The sequence below is a fragment of the Oculina patagonica genome, chromosome 4 (genome assembly GCF_052425735.1).
Source record: "Oculina patagonica isolate OP01 chromosome 4, crgOcupat, whole genome shotgun sequence".
In the NCBI taxonomy this organism is placed as follows: Eukaryota; Metazoa; Cnidaria; class Anthozoa; order Scleractinia; family Oculinidae; genus Oculina; species Oculina patagonica.
The window spans coordinates 47890203-47915999 of NC_135761.1; the positions used below are offsets into that span (position 1 = coordinate 47890203).

The following is a 25797-nucleotide window of genomic DNA, read 5'->3' on the forward strand; positions in this document are numbered from 1 at the left end:
TATCTGATAGACCAAAATAAGACATTAAATTAACTTAGTGAAATTATGCTATTTTCACTGCCTGAGATCAATTTAAACGGGGTAGCACATTGCGTCTAGGAGACAAGACAGGAACACGAATCGCTAGCTCTCACCTGTCACGTTCACACGAGGTGACTTCAGGTACTCGGACATTGTACTTTAATCTGATTGGTTTATTCTAGTTTTTAACGACGTTTGTCGACTGCTAACACCCACAGCTACATTTTAATCCACTTTTTTAATCTTAAATTAATGTGTGTGTGGGTTTTTTTCAAGGCGTCCTGTTAAACATTTTATCAGGAGCACTTTACCTTCTTGAGGGATCGAAAAAGGCCATTAACCACTTGACTTAACATTTTGATGCGTTTTGCACTTAAAGGTGAAGTATGTGTAGTAAATTCGCCGGTACCCATTTATACACCTGGGTGGAGAGAGGCACTGTGAGAGTAAAGTGTCTTTCCCAAGAACACAACGCAGGGCCCCGGCCAGGCCTCGAACTCGGGCCGTTCGACTCGGAGTCAAGTGCGCTAACCATTAGGCCACCACGCCTCACCTAACGAAAGACTAAATCGTAGCTTTGAAAGCTGACACTTGTCTAAAAATACAGTCAATCTATCATGCCGATATGCTGGAAGAAGCACGTTGTGTCATGGAGAGAAGACAGGGTCACAAATCACTAGCTATCAAGTTGTTCACACGAGGAGACGTGTTACTTGGTCATTATACTATAATCTGATTGGGTTGTTTAGTTTTTAACGAAGATGATTTGACATGGAGCTGACAACACTGCATTTTCATCCACTTTTCAATCTTTAACTTGCTCGATGTCGACCATGAATTAGAACCTTGCAGTGTACGGGAATACAGGAAGACCTTGTATACACCACATAATTCCTTAATAATTTCCTTGCGAATACTGGTAAAGAACACATTCCAGTGATAATTTATTTTTCAAACATAGAAATTGATCTTCTTTCGTTTTAAAGAAAGAACTTGATCGCTACACCCAAAATCTGAGAAAAAAATTGATAGGTCACCATACTCTGTTTAATACGAGAAAGAGACGATTTATTTTCCCCCCCCCGGACTAAGCCGCATAGAAAAAAGCGCCATTTTGTTTATGTGCGCGTACTAATTACGTGTAAAATTCTGCGTAGTAAGAATGCGCAATGCAATACAGGGCAATGACCTTAAGAGTTAGCTCATTATCGTAGGGAACCCTGCAAATTATGCATAAACGATGTTGATTATTGTATTGTAAGCAGATAACACATCAACCATCTGTAGCTTATATCAATTTTTACACTCAGATACTACGCGCGCTCTGATTGGTCAAAACCTTTGGCCTATTTTACTTGTCAATCCCTGCTTCTTCCCCCTCTTTGCTGAGATAGCAGCTTCACTAGGCGTAAGGACAAAGAATTGCTGGCTTATGCTAAGTATAATATTGACTATAACGTGGACAGCATGAAAAGAGAAGCCAGGCCCAATAATAGATTTCACTGTACTCCTACGACAAGTGTCAGCTTTTAGTAATAATGGAATAGAAATGATTAAAAAGAACCTTTAAAGCGTTTGTGTGTTTGTTGCAGGGTTACACAGTCACAGCTTTGCCGTGTCTTGCGGTGTTGGATGATATTAACTAGGCACGCAATGCATACACGTCCATAATGTCAATAATGTTATTTGATTGAGGCCTGAACTTTGAAATCTGATATTAGCTACAGATGGCTGACGTTTTTACCACTTATTTATGACTACACAACACTGAGACTGAACTGAGAGGGTCGGTAAATTTAAAAGATCACTGACATTTATTTTACACAAATTAGAAAACGTCGAAATCAAATTTAGTTGTTAAAAAGCCCAACCCTAATGAGTTAATGAGCTATCAATAACAGGTCTAAAATTTGTTCCTACGACTTGTACTATTAACGTAGACGTCATGGTTTTAATTCATGGGGCAAAATAGTGAAAAAATAGCGATTAAAATTGGCGAAACACCTCTTTGTTCAAAATCAAAATTAAAACATTCACAAATGCAATGTCCAAGTACTCGTCTTTCCTTGTGAACTTGACAACTGATAAAGCCAGGGCCGTAAGAAGATCCAAGCAAGAGGCAAGACGAGGCACTTGCCTCTCCTTGATTTTAACCCAAAATTAAAAACAAAATATGTTTAGTGAAGAAATTATTCTACATGACACGAGCGTGGGACAAAGATTTTTTCTTTGTCCCACGCTCGTGTCATGTAGAATAATTTCTTCACTATTTATCACCGAGCTTAAAATCTACCATCTTTATTATTTACTACAAATTTGATGATTTCGACATTGCTGATCCTAGCAGTACGCAGGATGCGTGTCACTTATCAACCTAGTAAATGGCCCAGCTCACAACGAGTCTCACGTAGCTCAGTTGGTTAGAGCGCCCAACCGGTATCTGGGAGGCCATGGATTCGATTCCCGTCGGGAACTCAGATTTTTTCTTTGTCCCACGCTCGTATCAATAGAATAATTTCTTCACTATTTATCACCGAGCTTAAAATCTACCATCTTTATTATTTACTACAAAATATGTTTAGTTGGGAAAATAATACCAAGTTGAACAAGATTGATTTCTTTTCAAGAAATACCTTATGAAAAATGTTTAAGAAAGAGTTTCAGAGCTTCTGGTTTTGCAAATTTTCTCGAGGGCATAAGCCCAGAACCTCCTCAGAAGATCTTGCCTCGTCTATGCCAAAGGTCTGGTAACGGCCCTAAGAGCCAGTGATTGGTGTTCCTGTCTATTCTCCGTGACCCAACATGCCCAATGTGCCACCCTTTGCATATCGACCTTCATGAATGAAAATAGCTGAATATTGCTAGAAATGAAGTTGAGTAAAATATGGAAAACATGAAACCTAAAGGATTACATGTACTGAGAAAAATTTATTAGTGAAAGTACAATACGTTTGACTGCCTTCTTACAACAAGCGTCAGCTTAAAGCTTTCAAAGCCCCCGTTGAGTCTTTCGTAAGTGCAAAACGCATCAAAATGTTAATTCAAGTGGATAATAGCCTCTTTTGATCCCTCAAGAAGGTGAATTGCTCCTATTAAAGTCTTGAATATGACGCCTTAAAAAACAGAGATTAATTACCGACAAATGTCTTTATAAAACACGAGGTAGCATAGACCTCGCCATCATAAGCTTGTTACAGCGTTCTTGAGAAAGCAATTCAAAAATGAAGATCCAAGCGTTCTTATTTATCGCTGCCTTGTTGCTGTTCACCGCATTCGTTCAAGATGGCGACGGCGCGTTAGGAACATTTCAGTCGGGGAGAAGAGCGTTGCAGAGGAAGGTTTGTTTGATCTCTTGCATAAAAGAAAGATTGATTGATACATGACTGGCTCTCTAGCTTATACATAAACTAAGCCGTAAAGTCAAGGATAAAAGAAAGATTGATTGAAATATGACTGGCCCTCTAGCTTATACGTAAACTAAGCCGTAAAGTCAAGGATAAATGAAAGATTGATTGAAATTTGACTGGCCTTCTAGCTTATACGTAAACTAAGCCGTAAAGTCAAGGATAAATGAAAGATTGATTGAAATTTGACTGGCTCTCTAGCTTATACATAAACGAAGCCGTAAAGTCAAGGATAAATGAAAGATTGATTGAAATTTGACTGGCTCTCTAGCTTATACATAAACGAAGCCGTGAAGTCAAGGGTGTTGCTGATTACCAGCCCAGTTTAATAAAACAGGATGAGTTGACGACGAACCATCGACATTTCGTTAATAATTTCTTTTCTTGCCATACAAAGAGAAAAGAATATATTGTCATGGATTTTGAGTTAATAACTACGTTACACTCATAGCTTTAACCCGATAAAGTGTTTTAACATCTCGACAAAAGATTCTGAAAGGCTTTTGCTGAAAATAAATTTAAATTATTTTATCTTCGATTTTCCCTTCAGTTTGAAATAACAGCAAGGAGTCTGTGTGAGGCAGCCAGAAGCTTGGATTGTGAGAGAATGAAGCTGAACAAGTGACCTATGAATAAACACTCGAACTGGAACTTGATGCCTATTTACCACGAACACGAACATAAAGATTAAAAGAATCAAACGATTTATAATTATCTGCCAAAGAATATAAAATAAAACATTGTCTGTATTTTATGGAATAACAGAAAAATAATAAAAGATGGTAATTCAGTATCCAGTGTTTTGGTGGTCATGCATAAGCACGTAATGTGTACATGAACATTTCAGATCAAAGGGAGCCACGTGATAGGCCAGATAATATTTGTGTTATCACAAAGACGTTTGGTGACGTCACACGGGGCACTTTGCATTCTCCGTCCACCATCACCCTCTCCCACGAAATATCTCAGTAATAATCGGATAGAAATAGTTAAAATTTTGTGCGGTTATTGTAAGGTTAGAAAAACCTAACTCTGCGCGCCTAGTGCTGTTGGATTGCAATACATTTTCCATAAATGTCCCTAATGTTAATTAATTCATTAATCTTCCTCGGCAATCTTCGGAAATTTTCGGAAAAGTTTGGAAAATGTTCGGAAACATTCATATGACCTTCGGACAACATTTTAAAAATCTTCGGAAAATCGCCAAAAACCTCATTATTAGTAGGTTTATAAAGAAAAACAAAAAAATATATGTTTGCTTGGAGATATGAAATTTATCTTCTCGTTTTCAAATCGATATGTCACGAGTTAGCGCAGCGAACGAGTGAGATATCGAGTTGAACACTCGAAGATAAAAAGAGCCTTTAAAGCGTTTGTGTGTTCGTGTCAGGGTTACACAAACTCAGTTTTACTGTGTCTTGCGGTGTTGGATGATATTAACTAGGCACGCAATGCATACACGTCCATAATGTCAATAATGTTATTTGATTGTGAACTTTGAAATCTGATATTAGCTACAGATGGCTGACGTTTTTACCACTTATTTATGACTACACAACACTGAGACTGAACTGAGAGGGTCGGTAAATTTAAAAGATCACTGACATTTATTTTAGCACAAATTAGAAAACGTCGATATCAAATTTAGTTGTTAAAAAGCCCAACCCTAATGAGTTAATGAGCTATCAATTACAGGTCTAAAACTCTTTCCTACAACTTTTACTATTAACGTAGACGTCATGGTTTTAATTCATGGGGCAAAATAGTGAAAAAATAGCAATTAAAATTGGCGAAACACGTCTTTGTTCAAAATCAAAATTAAAACATTCACAAGTGCAATGTCCAAGTACCCGTCTTTCCGTGTGAACTTGACAACTGATAGAGCTAGTGATTCGTGTTCCTGTTTATTTTCTAAGACTCAACATGCCCAATTGTGCCACCCTTTGCATATCGACCTTCGCGAATGAAAATAGCTGAATATTGCTAGAAATGAAGTTGAGTAAAATATGGAAAACATGAAACCTAAAGGATTACATGTACTGAGAAAAATTTATTAGTGAAAGTACAATAAGTTTGACTGCCTTCTTACAACAAGTGTAAACTTTCAAAGTTCCCATTTAGTCTTTCGTGAAGTGCAAAACGCATCAAAATGTTAATTCAAGTGGTTGATATAATGGCCTTTTTCGATCCCTCAAGAAGGTGAATTGCTTCTGTTAAAGTCTTGAACATGACGCCTTAAAAAAAGAGATTAATTAGTAGTAGTAGTAGTAGTAGTAGAAGTCTTTATTAAGAAGCTAGTCACAACAAACGTGTGCCGCCAAATGTCTTTATAATTACCGCCAAATTAACGTTTAATATCGACGTTTCGTTAATGTCTTTGTAATTACCGCCAAATGTCTTTATAAACAACACAACGAGTTAGCAAAGACCACACTATCATAAGCTTGCTACAGCGCTCGTGAGAAAGCAATACAAAAATGAAGATCCAAGCGTTCTTATTTATCGCTGCCTTGTTGCTGTTCACCACATTCGTTCAAAATGGCGACGGAGCGTTAGGAACATTTCAGCCGGGGAGAAGAGCGTTGGAAAGAAAGGTTTGTTTGATCTCTTGGGTAAAAGAAAGATTGACTGGCTCTCTAGCTTATACATAAACTAAGCCGTGAAGTCAATAAAAAAGGTGTTGTTGATTACCAGCCCAGTTGAAAAAGGATGAGTGGACGACGGACCATCGACGTTTCGTTAATAATTTGTTTTCTTGCCATACAAAGAAAAAAAATATATTGGCTACGGATTTTGAGTTAATAACTACGTTACACTTATAGCTTTAACCCGACAAAGTGTTTTAACAGCTCGACAAAAGATTCTGAAAGGCTTCAGCTGAAATGAATTTGCGCGCAAATTGTTATGACTACAGAAATTAAGTCAAAAGCTAATCATAAGGATTATTTTAGCGAGATCATTCTACCTGGACTTAGACTCATACTGCCCACTTATTATTTTGTCTTCGATTTTCTCTTCAGTTTGAAATAACAGCAAGGAGTCTGTGTGAGGCAGCCAGAAGCTTGGATTGTGAGCGAATGAAGCTGAACAAGTGACCTATGAATAAACACTCGAACTGGAACTTGATGCCTATTTACCACGAACACGAACGTAAAGATGAAAAAAATAATCAAGCGATTTATAATTATCTGCCAAAGAATATAAATAAAACATTGTCTGTATTTTATGGAATAACAGAAAAATAATAAAAGATGGTAATCCAGTATCCAGTGTTTGGATTGTCATGTAAAAGTCCGCAATGCGTACATGCGAAGAACAATTGAAAGGTAGCCACGTGATATACCAGTTAACAATTATGGTATCACAATGACGTTTGGTGAAATTCCACTCTCCGACCACCATCTCCTCTCCCTCCCTCTCACGGTATATTTCATAAATAATCGAATAGAAATGGTTATAAAGCGTTTGTATTGTTAGTGCAAGGTTACACAGCCCCAGCTTTGTCGCTTCTTGTGGTGTTGGATTGCAATAAATTGGCACGCAATGCGTTCATACATTTTCCATAATGTCAATAATGTAAATTGATCAAGGCCTGAATCTTGTAATATGATATTAGCTACAGATGGCTGACGTATTGGCCACTTATTTCCCGACGACACCACAGCGCTACTTTATTAAGAGTGTCGGTAAATTTAAAAGGTTATTATCGTTTATTATATAAAGTGCGGTTGTTTATTGGGAGTTTGACCACCGAGAAAAACAGTATCACGATGGTGTAAAATTACGAAATTTTTTTTACGTGTGTTTCATATCACCAATCACGTGCTGACAAGTTTGCCATGTTGGAATAATGAATGAGCCAAAGTTTATCGATATTAAGTCTTCCTCGGCAAACTTTTGGTAATCTTCGGAAATTTTCGGAAAATGTTCGGAAACATTCGTATGACCTTCGGACAACATTTTGAAAATCTTCGGAAAATCGTCAAAAACCTCGTTATAAGTAGGTTTATAAAATCAACAAAATAATACATGGTTGCTTCGAGATATGAAATTTATCTTCTCGTTTTCAAATCGATATCAACACTCGAAGATAAATTTCATATCTCCGCACAACCATGTATTTCTCTATTTTTATTTGGGCATAATTTTGCAAAGGACGAAAATAAATTATACTGTTGAAAAACCAAGCGATAATTAGTTTAGCTTTTAACACAGCACTACTCAAATTACAGGTACGGTTGGCGGTTTTTCCTTTGAGCTATCTTTGAAAGGTCTAAAATATGTTCGTGTCAGATACACTATTAATTTAACCTTCATGCCTTCATGGAGTAGAAAGCTCAGTGAAACACGACTTCGTTTAAACTAAAATTATCCAATCAGAGAACTAATAGCGAATACAGTAAAAACCCGCATAAATGAACAAGTGGATTAAGAACACTCAGGCTGAAATTTGGTCAAAAAAGTACCATATACATAAGAACACATTCAGCCTGAAAAATGAAAAATGTTGTTATAAAAAAAAATGGCTGCCAGTTAGCGTTTCCCCTCCCCTAATCTAATATTATTGCCTTCCATCTATTAGTTAATTAAAAATGTTGTGCTTGCATATTGATGTCATCTGTTGGTAGTTTATGCAGTATTTAATCTTTAGAAACAATTTAAAAAACACCTTAAGAAAATTTTCAGGTTGATTTTGTAGAAAACACCGGATATATATAAATAAGAACAAAATCAGCCTGAACCCCGAAACACGTGTTCTTTTATGTGTTTTTATTTTGTATATTGTCCATGTCTTCTCTCCACGACACATTGTGCATGCTGGCTCGTGCATATCGACATTAAATAACGATTGAAAATAGCTGGCCAATGCTAGGTCATGCTAGGTAAAATTTTGATTTTTATGTGGACAACATGAAAAGGACTACTGGGGAAATTTACTAGTGTTGGCATAAAGAATTTGACTGTACTCTTATGACAAGTGTCAGCTTTTAAAGCCCCCGTTGGGTCTTTCGTTAAGTGCAAAACGCATCAAATGATAATTCAAGTGGATAATGGCCTTTTTCGATCCCTCAAGAAGGTGAATTGCTTCTGTTAAAGTCTTGAACATGATGTCTTAAAAAACAGAGATTAATTACCGCCAAATGTCTTTATATACAACGAGGCATCATAGACCTCGCCATCATAAGCTTGCTACAGCGCTCGTGAGAAAACAATTCAAAAATGAAGACCCAAGCGTTCTTATTCATCGCAGCCTTGTTGCTGTTCACCGCATTCGTTCAAGATGGCGACGGAGCGTTAGGAACATTTCAGTCGGGGAGAAGAGCGTTGGAGAGAAAGGTTTGTTTGATCTCTTGGATAAAAAAAAGATTGATTGAAATATGACTGGCTCTCTAGCTTATACATAAACTAAGCCGTGAAGTCAAGGATAAAAGAAAGATTGATTGAAATATGACTGGCTCTCTAGCTTATATATAAACGAAGCCGTGAAGTCAAGGATAAAAGAAAGATTGATTGAAATATGACTGGCTCTCTAGCTTATATATAAACGAAGCCGTGAAGTCAAGGGTGTTGCTGATAACTAGCCCAGTTTAATAAAACAGGATAAGTTGACGACGAACCATCGACATTTCGTTAATAATTTGTTTTCTTGCCATACAAAGAGAAAAGAATATATTGACTATGAATTTTGAGTTAATAACTACGTTACACTCATAGCTTTAACCCGATAAAGTGTTTAAAAATCTCGACAAAAGATTCTGAAAGGCTTTTGCTAAAAATAAATTTGGGCGCTGACTTTGGTTGAAGCCTTTCGTATGCAAAAGAAGCACAAACTGTTATGACTACAGAAATTAAGTTAAAAGCTAATCATAAGGATTATTTTAAAGAAATCGTTCTATCTGGACTCAGATTTGAACTGCCCACTAATTATATTGTCTTCGATTTTCTTTTTAGTTTGAAATAACAGCAAGGAGTCTGTGTGAGGCAGCTAGAAGTTTGGATTGTGAGCAAATGAAGCTGAACAAGTGACCTATGAATAAACACTCGAACTGGAACTTGATGCCTATTTACCACGAACACGAACGTAAAGATGCATGAAAAAAATAATCAAGCGGTTTATAATTATCTGCCAAAGAATATAAAATAAAACATTGTCTGTATTTTATCAGAAGATATCCCATTTTATGGAATAACAGAAAAATAATAAAAGATGGTAATCCAGTATTCAGTGTTTGGGTGGTCATGCATAGGCACGCAATGTTTATATGTACATTTCAGCTCAAAGGGAGCCACGTGATAGGCCAGTTAATAATTGTGTTATCACAAAGACGTTTGGTGACGTCACACAGGGCGCTTAACATTCTCCGTCCACCATTCCCCTCTTCCAGGAAATATCTTAGTAATAATGGAAATAGTTAGTTAGTTAAAAGTGTTTGTGCTGTTATTGTAAGGTTACACAAACCTAACTCTGCGCGCCTAGTGGTGTAAGATTGCAATAAATGAGCACGCAATGCGTACATACATTTCCCTAATGCCAACAATGTTAGCTTTTAACACAGCATTACTCAAATTACAGGTTGGCTGTTTTTCTTGTGAGCTATCATTTACAGGTCTAATATGTTTTTCGTGTCAGCTGCATTATTTATTTAACCTTCATGGCTTTAATTCATGGGAACAATATATAAATAGTTGCCAAATTTAACGGTCATATTTTGAAAATGTATGTAGCTTAGCATACGAAACGTCAGTTTATAAAAATGCGATTTTTCATGTTTATCACCGCTGTTTGTGTTATAGTTTTAAAGAAGGAAAAATGTCACTGAAACGCGACTTCGTTTAAACTAAAATAATCCAATCAGAGAATATAGCGAATACAGTAAAAACCCGCATAAAAGAACAAGTGGATTAAAAACACTCAGGCTGAAATTTGTCAAAAAGTACCGTATACATAAGAACGCATTCAGTCTGATAAATGAAAATTGTTCTTATATAAAAAAAAAATTGGCTGCCAGTTAGTGCTTCCCCTCCCCTAATCTCATATTATTGCCTTCCATCTATTAAGTAATTAAAATGTTGTGCTTGCATATTGGTTTCATCAGTTTCATCTGTTGCTGCCTCCTGCATATCGACCTCAGCGAGTGAAAATAGCTTGCCAATGCTAGGTCATGCTAGGCATAATTTTGATTATAATGTGGACAACATGAAAACGACTACTGGGAAAATTTACTGCATGGTGTAGGCAGAATAAATTTGACTGTACTCTTACGACAATTGTTAGCTTTCAAAGTTCCCATTTAGTCTTTCATTAAGTGCAAAACGCATCAAAATGTTAATTCAAGTGGTTAATGGCCTTTTTCGATTCCATCCGTGAGAAGGTGAATTGCTTCTGGCGCAAAGTCTTGAACATGACGCCTTCAAAATCAGAGATTAATAACAGCCAAATGTCTTTATAAATAACGAGTTAGCAAAGATGTTCGATGTTCGTAAGGAAGGTGTTTCTAGACCTTTCTACCTTCCACGATTTCTACAACAATGTTTTATTAGTCCTGGTTGGTTGTGTAAACTGAAACGTTTGCACACTTTTCACGGTCTGTTACAACATTATGCAACTTGCAAGAATCTTTTTCTGCTGTCATTAAAGAGGCCCTGTTAGGGTAGGTATACATGTCTCCCGTCTCAATTTCAAAGCTTGTCATGTTGCAACTAAAACTAATGGTCCGCATGTCGCTGTCGGAATTCCGTCAATTCGTCTAAAGACGGACGCGAGTAAAAGGGCAGAAGATTCCCAGATATTTTAATTTCTCGACCAATTAAAAAATGCGTGATTTACCTAGGTACACAGAGCCGGAGTTTTTCTTGTATTTTCAGGAAATTTTACTATAGGGGTCGGAACATCGTTTTTACGTTATAAGTGACCTTTTTGTGCGATTTAAAGCCTTATTTTTAAACGCTTAGAAAAGTGCGCCCAGAATTTTGTTTCAGTATTTTTTCCGTTTCTTTCTTAATTCATGTTAATTTTTTCTTCTTATTGTAAAAAAGGTGTGGGTAGGGGTGGTGTAAAGCACCCCTAGCCCGTCCCTCCCCCCGGTCCCTGAAAATGGTGGTTGTAGCATGGAAAGCAAAAGCCAAAACGAGCCAAGAACACGCGAGCTCTTACATGTCTCAGTTAGGCTTGCCACAAATTACGATTTTTTGCTGTTGTGAATATTAAATAAATAACATTTGTTATTGTTACAGCTATCCCGGGGGTTTCGTAAACGGCGTGAAAAATATAAATTATTCATATCTAGTCGCAGTGTTTAAAGTTGTTTATGTATCATGACAGGCGCTCATTTGTATTCATCGAGAACAGACGCTTGTAGATTGATTTTTATCACAAGTCTTGCAGACGTCTATTTCGGCTCGGATTTGCTCGAAGGCAAATGATTTAGGAATTGAGTCTTGGACCAAATATTCCTCCAGGTAGGTGAAAACAAATTTTTAAGAAAAAACCTCCAAATATTTGGAGATTATAATAGTTAAGGGTAAAAATTTTACACCAAAACAAAAATGGCCGATTCCGTTTAATCATAACAATATTCAAGGTGCAGTGCTTGTGAAGATCTTCTTACACGGATAAGTGGACATTTTCGCTCAATTAGCGAGTAAAGCTCACCGCTTAATCCTTTTAAACATATAATAGTAACTTTAAATTGATTAAATGGTTAACATTTCGAATTGTTGTCAAATATCAGCCGGCTTTATGCGGCAAAAAGTCACGCAACAAGAAGCATTTCACACTAACCCGCGTGTCTGTTTTCAATAATCTGCTATCCCTCTAAAGGATTTCTGGCTTACTATCTCGGCTGAAGCCATAATTAATAACTGTATACATAGCTGTGTTCTTTTCCGCTGTTTCCAAAACTCAAATACTTATCTGTCGACGTGTTCTTTCGCCAACAGAAGTAGAGCTCATTTCACTACAGCAAAATTTATGTTTTTTATAGTACACTCAGAGCGAACGTCGATCAATTTTGCAACCGTAAAATTAAATTGGTTTATGAGTCCTATTCCCCTTCTATCGGCGCAAAGTCAAACTAGCCTACGCGAACTAATTGCTGAGTTACGTTTTTAAGTAAACGAATCTGGCGATTTCCGAACTTTCTCCTAGCATACAGTAAAAATTTTTTTTCAATTTTTTTCTATGTAAGAACCACCGTTCCAATCTTCTGTTCTAATTTACGCTTTCCCCTATTAGGGTCTGATAAGCTCAAGAGTTTTTAATATCCTTTCTAGGGATAGTTGCACTATTTATTTTTTGTCCTGGCATAACTTCAATATTCTTTATTTACGTTGCCAGTGTTGTTGTTCGTGCTCTTATAACTGTCACACTTCATGCTATAACACTATCACAAGTTGCGTCTGGCACATCTGCAGTGAGCAAGGTTCCAGATGAGCTGAGCTGGTCTGAAGGTAAATTTATGATTTGTTGTTCTGTATCGATATATGTAAGTGTGTATTTCCTTCCGACTATCATCCGACATCGAGGCCTTTATCAGAATCTGGAATTAAAATACGCTGATCGTGACAGTACGTGATTCAAACATAAAATTGGAATTTTTTTCATCAAACAAAGTTGAAACGATCTATCTCAGTACACAAATGATATCATCTGATTCGATAGGGCCTCAACGCTTCAAACATTGTTCCAATTCGTATTTTTAGCAAAACGTTATTTACTACACGTAATTGAATTTCGTAAAGTTCGTTTTTGTGTAATTTACAAATACAATTAAAAAATAAACGAGACGGTTCGACTTATTCAGAGAAAGAACAGTTAAGTATCATTTAATTGAAGTGGACAAGACCAGACTTTTTTACGGAAACTTTGCTAATTCCATGACAACAGCATTGGCCCCAATGAATGTTGAAAAGTCGCCCGGTGAGAACTTCTGTTCACTCGCTATTAATAAATATTCAAAAAAACAGTCAACTTCTCTTTTCATTTGTCAGTTGGAAAACGTTCACAAATGAGAGTCGTGTTCTGTTTCACGAAATATATTTTATGAGTAAAAGTTCGTAAAATACTAAAAAGTATTAATTCACCCCGAAGATGACTTTCTAGTCGAATACCTTCGGTGCCTTTTTGCAAATGTGTTAATACCTTTCCATATATTTTAACCGAAAAATGCCTAAGATCTCTTATTAGTGAATTACTTTAGTGGTAGTTCTAAGCCGGGAGAAAACGTTTTCAGCTGATAAGGATATATGAGGAATTCGAAGCAAAATTGCAATAACTTTATCTTGGCATAACTTGTTCTTTTTCTTTTATTTATTTACACTGGTCAAAGCAGAAGCTTCAATCTTGTTCACACGGTAACTTCACGAGAGCTTATTTGATTTTCAGAATTATTTTCCGTGGTATGCGGGCTGGAATATAAGCGACAAAGGTAACAAAAACATGGGCTATAGAGGGGTCTAAGGGATAAAATGGGAACTGGAAATTGCCTATTTTTTTTTACTGGGAACAGTAGGGGAGGAGCCCGGGGGACGAGCCCCTCCACATTTTTGGTAAAAGATATAAAGTTTTGGCAGTTTTCAAGTGTACACCATTGAATGTGTTTCGAAACTGAAACTCCTGTTAGCGACCCCCTTTATTATCGACCCAGAAGTAGCGATAAGAATTTACCGGTGGTCTGCAAATCTGGAAAAAAGCGACTACAGAGAATATTGGGCCCAAACGTTTCTTGGCTTGTTATTAGAAATACTGAATGAACTGATATCAGTAACAAACTGTATACGCGCCAAACTGATCTGAAGTTTGTTTCAGATAACTATTCCAAAAGCAATATATTGCTCTGACCTGATGTAGCTTAAAATATTTCAAACAAGTCTCATCAATTTTATCGCTAGTTTTAAGACAGAGACTGCTTTGACTGCTGTGCAAACATTTATTCAAAACATTCGAGTTGGATCGAACCACATATTATGGTAAACACTAAGGGTTACACGACAAACTAAAGTTGGAAATTTTTTTGAATTTGTTGTTTTGTGGACGAAAATTGGAAAATGAAATTTTTTTGAAAAAAATTTTTTTTTTTTTTTTTTTTGGTAGCTAGCCGAAAATGGTCAAAAGTAGCATCCCCGCTCCCCTAATAGGAACAACTCCTTCAAAAGCAGCGTTAGCAAAAGGCTGCCTACCGGTAAAAAAATGTGGGTAAAGGCAAATGTTCTCAGCGGAAAATTTTCTGGCAGTTCAAAGCAGACTCTACTAATAACGCAGACATAACAATTTAAAAGTTGTACAGAAGTTTATAAGTTTGATCTAGCTTTTGTTTGTAGATATTGGTTATAGTTTAAAAGAAAAATAAAAAATAAAAAAAAGTCATGGAACAAAAAAAAAAAAAAAAAGAAAAAAAAAAACTCAGAAAAAAGTTAAAAAATTTTTTTCTCAAAAAAAAACCCCTTTTTTTTTAAAAAATTTAGTATGGAATTACGGAATATGCTTCATGTTTTGTGGACAGCCGGAAATTATAACTTTGTTATAAAGATAAACACCTAGATTATTTGATTGTCCAAAAAATTATCTCCATTAATACTGTTTTATAAACCACATGTATACGACATCAACTATAAGCGGCTAGCTATTTAGACTATCTTACCAGGAATCCATATAAAAATTGTAGTATTCAGTAAGAACAACAGACAACTACAAGTGACTACGTAATTTGAAAATCTTTAGAGTATGAATAAACGTTACTAGAACTGGTCTTTACGAAACAAGAACGAACTAATTAGTCTGGGCATAGCCGCGAGGCTGCAATCAGTGTTTCGCGCGAATTTGAGGTCAAATCGGGGTGATTCTTGAAGAAGCTAATAAACAGCCAAAATTAAAATGAAAATGTCGATGAACGAGAAAAAGAGCAAAGGTTAAAATCGAAAAGATTAAAACGAAAAGGATTGTCCTTACATCATTTTGTTTTTAATTTCTTAGTTTCCGTCTCAGTCCAGATTTTTATTTCGGGACATCATTGATTTGACAAAAGCTTACACAAACCAATCAACTATATTAAATTTTTTTAACTTCTTCTCAAGCTTTCGGCAAGTTTATCAGACTAATATAATCTTAAAGAATAGGTGGAGTCTAAGGCCAGCGAAAAAACCTCAAATACGGACGTACTTCCGTTTAACCCCCAGCAAAAATTTTAAACATGCAGATAACTTTAAAGGCAAGTCTTCTAGAAAGTTAGTTATTGTGAAAAGGGCACGTAGAAATGAAAATTTGGCATTGTAAGACGGCTAGGCAAGTGCGCGCAATACTCATAGGGCACTTATAGTTTGTTTGAAGAAATTACTGTAACTAAATATGTCAATGTTTTATCGAGATGTAACAATTTAAAACCTCCCTCAGGCTAGTGTGATTTGCTTCAGTGAGTTACTGTTAGTATAAAAGTATTAATAATTTGATATTTTTTTAATGTTATAAACAGCTAGAATATTTAAACCGTGAGCCAGTCTATGATATAATATAAGATAAAGTCTGCATCTCGTTTTATCTTCACTTCGACACTGATTTATTTTGGTCGTTTAAATATCAGACTTTTCATGAATTTACAAGGTTTCTTCTTCTCAAGATCAGTATATTTTTCCTTCTCGGAAGCTCACTTCTTTAATTTTTTTTTTTTTTTTTTTTTAACCCCCCCTTGATATTTAAAATAACGCGCGAAACGCGCAAATATCTCAAGACCGGTTTAACAGGGTCTGTGTGGTCCTCTTATTCCTTCTAAACGCGCGAAAGATTCAAAACGGTGATCTCGGTATCTTGGGAAAAGAAAACGTTGGATCAGATAATAAATCTCTTTTTACGCATTTTAGTGTGCTCTATCGCTGTACATTTATACTCGTCTTTTGTATGGGCTCACCAAAAACTCTGCAAGATTCGTAAAAATATAGAGCAATAATACACACTAATTGAAAATAAAATATACACCAAAACGTCCTATGAGATACATGTATTTACCTCCTGGGAAGTAGATAGTGTTGAATATCGCAAGTTAAACGACCAATCAAATTGCTTAAAATGACAAATTCACCGTTGTAACTTTTTCAGTTTCTAGTACCTTCGGTGGTAAAGATGTCTTCGCGGGGGCTTAATTGTTTCCGAAATGTCCAAGTCTCGAAATACTTTTACACTTGGATTTAGTTGGTGTATAGCTTCTACGACGATGATATAAATCGATTGATTCTTTGATATGCTGTAGTAAAAGTCTTCTTTTGTCTGATAAAAATGTGATATGTCTACGACTGAACACGTTAAATATTCACGGCCCAACTTCACAGGAAACGCAGTAGGTACACGTTAGAAAATTATGCGATTTCTCTTGCTTGGCGAGCGTAACTGAAATATATCGAACTATACGTTAATACATTTCACACTTGCGCGTTTTCACTCAAATGGTTTCCACGTGGAAATGAATGGAAACTTCGTGGCAGAAACTTGGAATTTTTCTTCAAACAGGTACAGAGTTTATTTTTTTTTTAGCGGTGGTTTAACCACGAGTTGTATTTAACTTGCCAATCCAATTAGAAGACGCGTTATTTTATTAGACTTGCAGGTGCGCGGGATTAAAACCGAGAAAGAAGTTGCGAAATAATTGTGCGCGCAGGACATTAATTATTCCAATAAAAAGACAGTTTCAATGCTACACTTTCTAATTTTCTTTTAGTACTTTCTGAGCTAATTTTTACAATACACAGTGAATTGTCTGCACTATACTCAACATAGTTTAATGTCTCCTTTATCAAATACCCGCCTATTCAATTAACTGCGATTGAATTGCCTGCATAAGCAATTTCCACGCATAAAAAGTCAATATTTAGTCTATTACTATTACTTTTTGCAGTGAAGTCATCTATTTAAAATAGGCGAGATTTTACAGCATAACTGAGCAATGACAAATTTCACCTCGAGTGAGGCAACCAGTTGGCACTCAGCAAGTGTCTGTTGTAAATCTAATAATCTGCTCATGAAAAATGCATAAGAAACTAGCGTCTAACATTGAGTCACTCCACCTTCGGAAACAGAAATTCCATGGGACAAAAATTCCACGAAAAAGCAGCGCAAACGCGCGCATCAAAAGACAAAAAGTACTTTTGAGGTAAGAGGTTGTTTTTATATGCAATTTGCCTTCGAAAACGGACGTTTTAAAACTACATGAAAGCAACAAGGGAGCTGTTTGTTCCGTACAGTTCCCACGGTGTTTTGCATAAAATCACAATTTGACTCAATGCCTTAGACACGATTGAAATCTAAACGCACTTTGTTTACTTCGCTGTTCGAAGGCAGGAGCTTTTGACTCACGGTCAATTTGAGAAGGTTATTGTGAGGTTTGCTCCCACAAAGAATGCGGGTTGTAGTCTGCCGAGAGAACTCAAATTGTAACAGTTCACTCGCCAAATGCTCGATAACAAGCGAAGCCATTGAAGTGAACCCTCTCAACAAATGTTTGTACAAGAGACTCAGTTGCTATTTAAACGAAACCGTTCAGTATATTTAAACAGATTTCGAACTCGAACTGAGTATTAAGCCGGCCATAGATAATTTTTCCCCTAAGTTAGAGCACATGTTTTCGAAGTACTCACGAGTAAGTCCGAATAGTTTGGTTATATGCACAGTTTGAACTTAAGGAGATTATAAATTGTCAAAATTCCCGGTGTATTACGTCGAAACTACTCCTAAATTCACAAGACTGGGACGGAATTTAAAAAAGTTTGACAACAAGTTCTTTTAATGATTATATTTAAAATGTTTAGCAGTTGCTAATTGTTCTTAAGTTGATCGATTTTCGATTACCAGACCGAAGTATTTCTAATCAAGTTTATTCTTTGAAATATATCATTAATGACTTTCGCGTAGACTTCACTGAGGCGTGACGTTTTCTCACAATTAAGGCTCACAAAGAAGACTAAAGAATAAAAGAAATTGTCACCACAGTACAATTTGTCCATAAGACCATGAGCTCTGCATTGTCTCGGCACTTCTCGCATGACTTTGCTGTTTTCAAATCTTGGTCAGTACCGTGGGAACAACGTCCCTTCAATTGTTTGATAGACCTTGTCACAAACGGCTGCTTTCGTCAAATTCGTACATCGCTGTAATTCGTACATTAATTACAATACTTCGCAGTTTTCTCTCTGCGGACAGGACCAAATGGCCATTAAAAACAAACTGAAACTGTTTAAAATATTTTCCTTTTTAATCGAGAAGAGCATTTTACAGACGAATCACGGTAAGCTTGAATCAAGATTAACTATAGAACCTGACCTCACAAAAAAATGAAAAAAAAAATCAAGGCATTTAACGTCTTAAGTTAAAACATAACTACCATGTACTTAAAGGACCCTTAAAGTCAACTTTCGATTCCTTTTAGCCAGTTTCTCTCAGTGGATTATATCATTTCTTCTTTTGGTTTTACATTTCATTATTTGGAATGAAATAACCCTGAAATGTCAGGTGATTTCGCCAAAATCAAACTAAAAAATCGGGTGCTTTAAGTATTATTTTTTACATAGAAAAAATTACAGTACTGTTTGATACGTGGTAATTGATTGTTTTTGCACCTCAAACAAGGCTTCTGGCCAATCGGGGAAATCATGTGACATTTCAGTTAAAACATGCTTAATTTTTCGCGGGTGGCCAGATTGAGCTGACAGCAAGGACAAACCTTACTGTCCCCTCCCCTGTTATGTATTTGCTTGAACGCTGCAACGTAGTAACCGCGCCCTTCCGCCAAATCCAAGATGGCGACGGAAACGTAAATCCACTTCCAAAACAAACAGTTCCACTTGTAAACAGACTCGAATGCTGTCGATTCTCGGCGGGCTTTCGGAGATCAAGCGTTGATCTGCGGTGTCATTCGATATGTGCTAGCTGTCAAGAAATTTAAAACGCCTTGTCTGGCGACAGCAGCGAAGTTATCTTATTAGCCCGAAGAGCAGTGTTGAAGATTTTTTGTGTTCGGCGGGAGAAACAATTCTGTCGCGTCCCCAGTGGCTTTTGTGCACGGAGAAGGTAATCTGTTATTCATAATCAACGTATTTAGATGTCTAATTGAACGACATTACATTTTTTTCGTTACACTTTGCTTGCTGTAGGTGCTAGATCGTCTTTTCGACTATTTTAATTAAAACTTTCCACCGAACGGGACAGGGTATTATAAATTTTTCGCGCTACCTCGCTCTGCGTAAACAATTCGAATTCATTAACCGTTCGATTGTGCGAAGAATCACATTTCATTCTCAAAAGCAGGCCATCAATCTTTAAGTCTCGGGCGCTTTTCGTTTGTCGTTTCGGAGTTACTGTACAATAACTATCTTTAAGCTTATACACTCAAGCATAATTTCGGAGCTCGATCGAGATGTCTTCAAACGATAAAATTATAACAAAATGACACTGAAATAACGGCGATTTGAATAGCCTTGGAATTATATATTGAAAGCTTCAGAAGCTTTAAGTTAGCGTGGATTAATAGATTAATGCAGGTACATCAATAAATTTCCAGAAGCCCGGCAAAGTTAAGTTTTTCTTCGAGTATCGGACAGTTTGGGTTTGTTTTGTTTGAATGTTATTTTCAGTTCGATTGATCGAGGCACGTAATTTTGATGCACATTTGTGTTTTGTATGTTTATAATCATTTATGCTTATTAGTTTCATTTCCCAACCATGATATTTTTATTCGGGACGGATTTTTCTGCAGTGTATCTTGCTTTTCTTCAAGCATTATAAGCATTTTTAATAAGCTTAAGCTTAATTTAAAGTCTTCCACTTGGAACTTGCAAGGAACAAAGAATGTCGTGACCTCTACTATTTTTAGGGCGCCAAAACAACCCTTTCTGAAAACTTTACTCAAAGAGAAACAAATAGAATGTTCTTCAAATCGATCTTCGATCGTTCTTTTGCTGGACATTTTAGCAATGTTTACCGTCACAGAGAAATTTTTTCTTGCGCTGTTTGAGCTTTGAAACCTCTTAAAATTGCTTATATTAGGTTATTATTTGTAATGTTACAGTGTAAGATCAAACCGGCTTAGATATAAGCTGAAAGTGTGTTAATTCAAAACTATTTTCTTGGTGCAAGATGACTTTTCTTTCTCTGAAATTAATGCATGTAAAACGTGTCAGAAGCTGTAAGTTTCTTATCTTTGGCGAACAGAAGTTTATGTTTCACAAGATGTTCTTGATTGTATTTAAATTGCCTTTGGATAGTTCAACACTTACGTACAGATTAAAGCCGGTTTTTATAGAAAATTACAAAAAAAAAAAAAACTTGAATTGCATCTCAAATCTTGGGTTTTCAAGGTCAGTTTATATCATTTGCCTTCCTGATCACTGTCACCTCCATGTACAACAATAATTTATTATTGCCAATCAAAATTATATTAAAACTTATTAAATATTTAGCTTGTGGTGTTAGGAAACAGAGCTGTCTAACTTTTGGGAAACAACTTCCAGACTGAAATGTTTTATTGTTTAAAATGTATGCATGTGCACATGTGCTGTATACGAATAATCAGCAAAAAAAGTGTAAACTTATACATGTATATTGGTTTTTTATCAGTGTACATATATTGATACACATTACAGTAATTGCTTTAAATTACCATTCTTCCTTTTGTAATTTATTTCTTTACTTCAAGAATATTTGGAGGATGATACAATATACTGCCCTTAATTTTATATCTATGTTATACCTTAAGGTGACTATTTTTAGCCCGACGACTAATTTTAATCACCCCAACTTGGTGATTCATTTGGCCTTTAACCTGCAATGTGTATTTCCATAAATTATCCATACCTCCCCTACAGAAGGGATTTTTCCTGAGCCGCTTCCCCTTCACCCCCTCTGGAAATTCCAATTATTAATAATCTTTATACATTTCCTTATCGTTTTGGCCTTTGAGACCCCTCCCACCCCCAGGAATTTCCAATCCTTTCTGTGAGGGGCCTATGGACATTTTCTGGAACCACACAATATAACACTGTTGCACAATAAGTTTTCTGATTTTTTTTACTAACTTTATTTGCAGGTATCTACTTTTTAATCAGTCGCAGTAGGAACTGAAACTTTATTTAAACAAGTCGAGCCACGATGCAGTGGGAAACTGCAAGGAGTGAATCTTTTACGAGAAGAGAAGTTCGTCAAGTACATACAATAAGTGAAGATGCACACGAGACAAGGAATGTGCGGCAGTTCACAGAAAGCCTTGACAGAAATGGCCGATATGTCAACGGAACTGTAACAAATGGAATTGACACATCACACGAGACATCTCGCAGTAAAAGAACAATTTATATGTTGAATGGAGACGCTGGTTCTGAGAGTACAAGCGACAGATTACCGTATAAGAAGCGCGGGTCAGATGCAAGTGATCAAGGTTCCTTGCAGCGCACGTACAGCAGTGGTAGTGGTACAGGGAGAAAGCTGAGTGGCAGCTCAGTTGGTTCAACAGGAAGCGGAACAAAGATATCTAGTGTAACCATGCCAATAAGATCATCATCCTTTTCGACTGGTCGTAAAACCTCCAACAGCAGGGAAAGTCCAGGTACAGTAATTACATGATTGAATGGCTTCTCTTAAGTGTCGCTAAATGAAATTAAGGCAATTAAACTCAAGCCATTGCTACAATAGGCGCCAAAAGTGTTGAGACAGTCGGCACTTTTTGAGTACAGGTAGCTTGGACAAATTTTACCCCTCACCCCTTCAATATTAACCCCTCCCCCGAACCAATGTTGGATTTGCTATCTGCATTGCAGATATTAAATCCAACATTGGTAGACTTGCCTCGTTTGTGTACAACATTGAAAAGCGGGGAGGGGGAGTGGTTCAAAAGCGGCAGCAGATTAAAGGTGGAAAACAGGAATTTTAAATAAGTATTAATTTCATCCAACTGTCTCAAGGACTTTTGACGCCCATTGTAGCCAGTGGCGCTCCATGGCAGTATGCGTATTGGGGTTTCTTTGTGGGCACATCACACGCTTGCTGTTCCAGCTACATGTATGCGCAGATCAGCAGTTACCTGTTTGGCCTTATGCTCAAGTTTACCCCAGTGCTTTTCTGTCTTAACCCATTGTTTTATGGAACAGTCATGTAGATTAGACTCCTTCTCTTCTGATTGAGTCAAACCTCAAGTAATGTACACAAAGTCCGCATTTGTCAGGGTGGCACTTGCGTGTATCTTCAGTCTCGGTAGGGGGGAAGTTATAAGGGGTTATGGACTAGTATCTCATCCAGGGAGTCATTTGTAGATGCAACGAAAACCGGGATACGCTTTGGCCTTATGGGCCAATAGGCTTGTAAGCAGACTTCACCTGCCTTTTACGTTTCTTAGGCCATGTTAAATTCAAACTGGCTCAAAGTTCTCATTATTAACTAGCAAAAATTATACTTACTATTATATTATCTTTGCTAATAACACTGGCCTATTACTGTGTCCGTCTATGTTTTACAGTTCAGGCTAGCAGCTCTATCACTACAGAGTCCTCGCAAGCAAAGCCGTCAACTCTTCCCCGTACATCATCCTTAGTAAAACAACGCACACCATCAGATCCAAAATCCGGCATTCCTGAAGTGAATGGTAAGTGAACAATACAACCATGTTAAGAACAAATGATAGAAAGAAACGTTCTGATTCTTCCGACTGCCTCTTTTAATGATTGACACCAATTTTGGATTTTCACTTGGTCATGCTCTTACAACTCCGATTATGACTCTGACTCCTTTATGGAACACAAAACCAACTTTACAGTTATTACTGTAGCAAAATGAACAACAACAGTCTAGCTCTAATGTTCTGCAATGCAAAGCAGGCTCAGGTGTGAATCTAGCAATAACATTTTTTCATGGCCATCAAAGTTTCAAAAACATACTGAAATTTTTTTCAGTGATGTACAATTTAAAAATGAAGCTTGGTGAAGTGAAGGGCAATGGTGTGGATGGAAACGTGTACATCCAGTTGTTTGGATCCAAAGGAAATACGGCAAAGATACAGTTACGGCAAGCAGGAGATGAGAAAAACCGGTTTGAAACTGGTCAGGAGTACAAGTTCATGGTCACTACCCTGGATATTGGAAAGGTACTTATTATATTGTGAGGTTCCAGAAAAATATCCATACCCACCCCATGGAAGGTCCATGGAAATTCCGAGGGGGCGAGGAGGGTTCAAAAGTCAAAATCTTTAAAGAAGAGTATGAGGCTAAACTGTAATTTTCAGAGGTGTGTGTAGTGGGGTGGGAGGGGGGGGGGGTAGGGGGTAGGGAGGTGTTCAAGCCAAAAAACATTCCATGTGGGAGGAAATATGGATTATATTTTCTGGAACAACACAATAATAGTACTAAAACTATTTTGTGGAAAAGAAAAATAATTTTGCAGTTATAACAAGATGAAAACCTTGGGAATTTTTAGAGTCTTACAAATGAGTGAGGCAGCTAGGTGTGCGAGGCAAGGCAGCAAGGCATGCAAGGCGAGGCATTGAGGCATGCGAAGCGGAAATTCCTACTCCAAATAAACTACCTAAGCTAACTGTAGGCTAACGGGAGTGTTATTTAGGCTGACTGGAGTGCTAGTTTGGCTAACTGGAGTGCCATTTAGGCTAACCGAAGTGCTAGTTAGGCTAACCGGAATGGATCGCAGGCCTCCCTGCGTAGCACTTTGTGACGACCCGAATTATTAACATTACAATATCCTATGTAGGTGGAAAGAATTAAACTCAGTCATGATCACATGGAGTATGGAACAGGCTTCCATGTGAAAGAAGTTGAAATTGATGTGCCGTCATATGGTAACCACTACACATTCCCTTGCAACTGCTGGCTGGCTCAGGATAAGCTAACAGAAATGACAGTTAAGGATTTGAATTCATCGACTCCAACACCAAGTAAGATTCTGAAATTTTAAAGCATTAAACAAAATTTTGGCAGTACTCAATGTAGGGAAGCATATTGGTCCTTGTATGAATTTGCATAATTTGTTGTCCAGGGAAAAGGAGGGTACATATGCAAGGCTTAATGCGAAAGGGAAAAGGGTGAGTCATTTCTAAAAAGAAGTTGCATTTTGTCAAAATGCGTTTACTGCACTGAAAAAGAAAACAGCGCCATTTGAATTTGGGACCTCTCTAGTAGAGTGGGTGACAAAGTTATAGCAAATCCCATACATGTACTCACCATTCCACTATAATTATATGGTTCCCACCTGGAGGGCTGCAAAATTTTTTTTGCTTTGAAAGGACATATGTCCAGCTAAGTCACCATTTTGATCGGACAAAACAAAAGTGAGGTCGGACATCATCTGAACCTGCTAATCTAATCGTTGTCAACACAGAACATTGGTGTTTGCACTGGAAAGCAAAAAAAGGTGTCCGGACATTCTGTCCGACCACAGTTGGAATTTCGTCAGACATTGACCAATTGTAGTCAGTCAGTGTCCGATGTCCGACTGTTATTTGCAGCCCTGTACCTGTATATTTGAACTTTTTGTCAGTAACATTCTTGCGCTATTGGTGTCATAACACCATGTTGTTGTTCTTGTTGATGATGATGATGATGATGATGATGATGATGATGATGTCAATGACATGTAGCTAACATAATAAATTTTAAGTGTATCCTATATTGATTTGTTTGAAATTTAGACAAGGGTTACACTGTGTCTGTTCATCTGGGCAAAGTGTTGGATCCATACACCAAGCTGTACCTGCAACTATGTGGAGAACAGGAAGAGAGTACCAAAATAGTGCTCCGCCCCTCAGGGACTGCGACAGATACATTTCAAGAGGGGAAGACATACAAGTTCTCAGTCGAGATGCCAGAAATAGGAAAGGTACATGAATTTACTTTTATTTATAAAAATTAAATTATGTACTAGAATTTGCCTTTAGTTTCCAAGAGAGTAGTATACAATAATTAAGTAAACTGTAAAAGACGATGAGGCTTCCTGTTGTTAGGGTGCATTGGTTCTGCAAGTCATAGAATGGTCCCTCGGAAAACCCAGGATTTTTAACATTTTAAAAGCAGTTTATTGGGTTTTGGCAGGCACTAGGGCCTAATGGTTAGTGCGCTGGACTCTGAACCAAACAGTCTGGCTTTGAGGCAAGGCTGAGGTCACTGCAATGTGTTAGAAGTCAGGATAAAAATCAATATTAATATTTTACAACTGTTTCATAAAATTGTCAGGGTGCAAAGAAAGTGGATTTTCCATGTTACCCAAGTTGGAACCACTGTGTTCTATCCCAAAAGGGGTTACTTAGCGGCCTTACATATTCCATACTTCATATTCCAACAAAAAAGTCCAAAAAAATTACTTGCCCAATGGGAAAGCGATGGATAAGATCCACTAGCCCCA

At 37.0% G+C, this 25797-nt stretch overlaps 1 protein-coding gene and 3 long non-coding RNA genes across 8 annotated transcripts in view; all 4 read left to right on the plus strand.

The window, feature by feature from the left end:
* Positions 1 to 3185: 3185 nt before the first annotated feature.
* LOC144648787 (uncharacterized) lies at positions 3186 to 4216 on the plus strand. Its single transcript, XR_013569768.1, has 2 exons — positions 3186 to 3359; positions 3976 to 4216. It is a non-coding gene; the product is annotated as an uncharacterized LOC144648787 (long non-coding RNA).
* Positions 4217 to 5853: 1637 nt separating this feature from the next.
* On the plus strand, positions 5854 to 6694 carry LOC144648788 (uncharacterized). Its single transcript, XR_013569769.1, has 2 exons — positions 5854 to 6019; positions 6446 to 6694. It is a non-coding gene; the product is annotated as an uncharacterized LOC144648788 (long non-coding RNA).
* A 1901-nt stretch (positions 6695 to 8595) lies between these two features.
* LOC144648789 (uncharacterized) lies at positions 8596 to 9515 on the plus strand. Its single transcript, XR_013569770.1, has 2 exons — positions 8596 to 8762; positions 9378 to 9515. It is a non-coding gene; the product is annotated as an uncharacterized LOC144648789 (long non-coding RNA).
* Positions 9516 to 17415: 7900 nt separating this feature from the next.
* Positions 17416 to 25797, plus strand: part of LOC144652471 (lipoxygenase homology domain-containing protein 1-like) — a 52679-nt gene continuing 44297 nt past the window's right edge. For 4 of the 5 annotated variants that reach the window (XM_078512474.1, XM_078512472.1, XM_078512476.1 and 1 more), the window contains exons 1-6: positions 19197 to 19473; positions 21488 to 22003; positions 22910 to 23035; positions 23343 to 23533; positions 24151 to 24334; positions 25088 to 25275. In XM_078512474.1, the coding sequence (XP_078368600.1) occupies positions 21550 to 22003; positions 22910 to 23035; positions 23343 to 23533; positions 24151 to 24334; positions 25088 to 25275 (1143 nt within the window). In that variant the 5' untranslated portion in view covers positions 19197 to 19473; positions 21488 to 21549. Of the gene's footprint in view, positions 17561 to 19196; positions 19474 to 21487; positions 22004 to 22909; positions 23036 to 23342; positions 23534 to 24150; positions 24335 to 25087; positions 25276 to 25797 lie in introns of those variants that run through there. The other variant, XM_078512473.1, reaches the window with a different exon arrangement.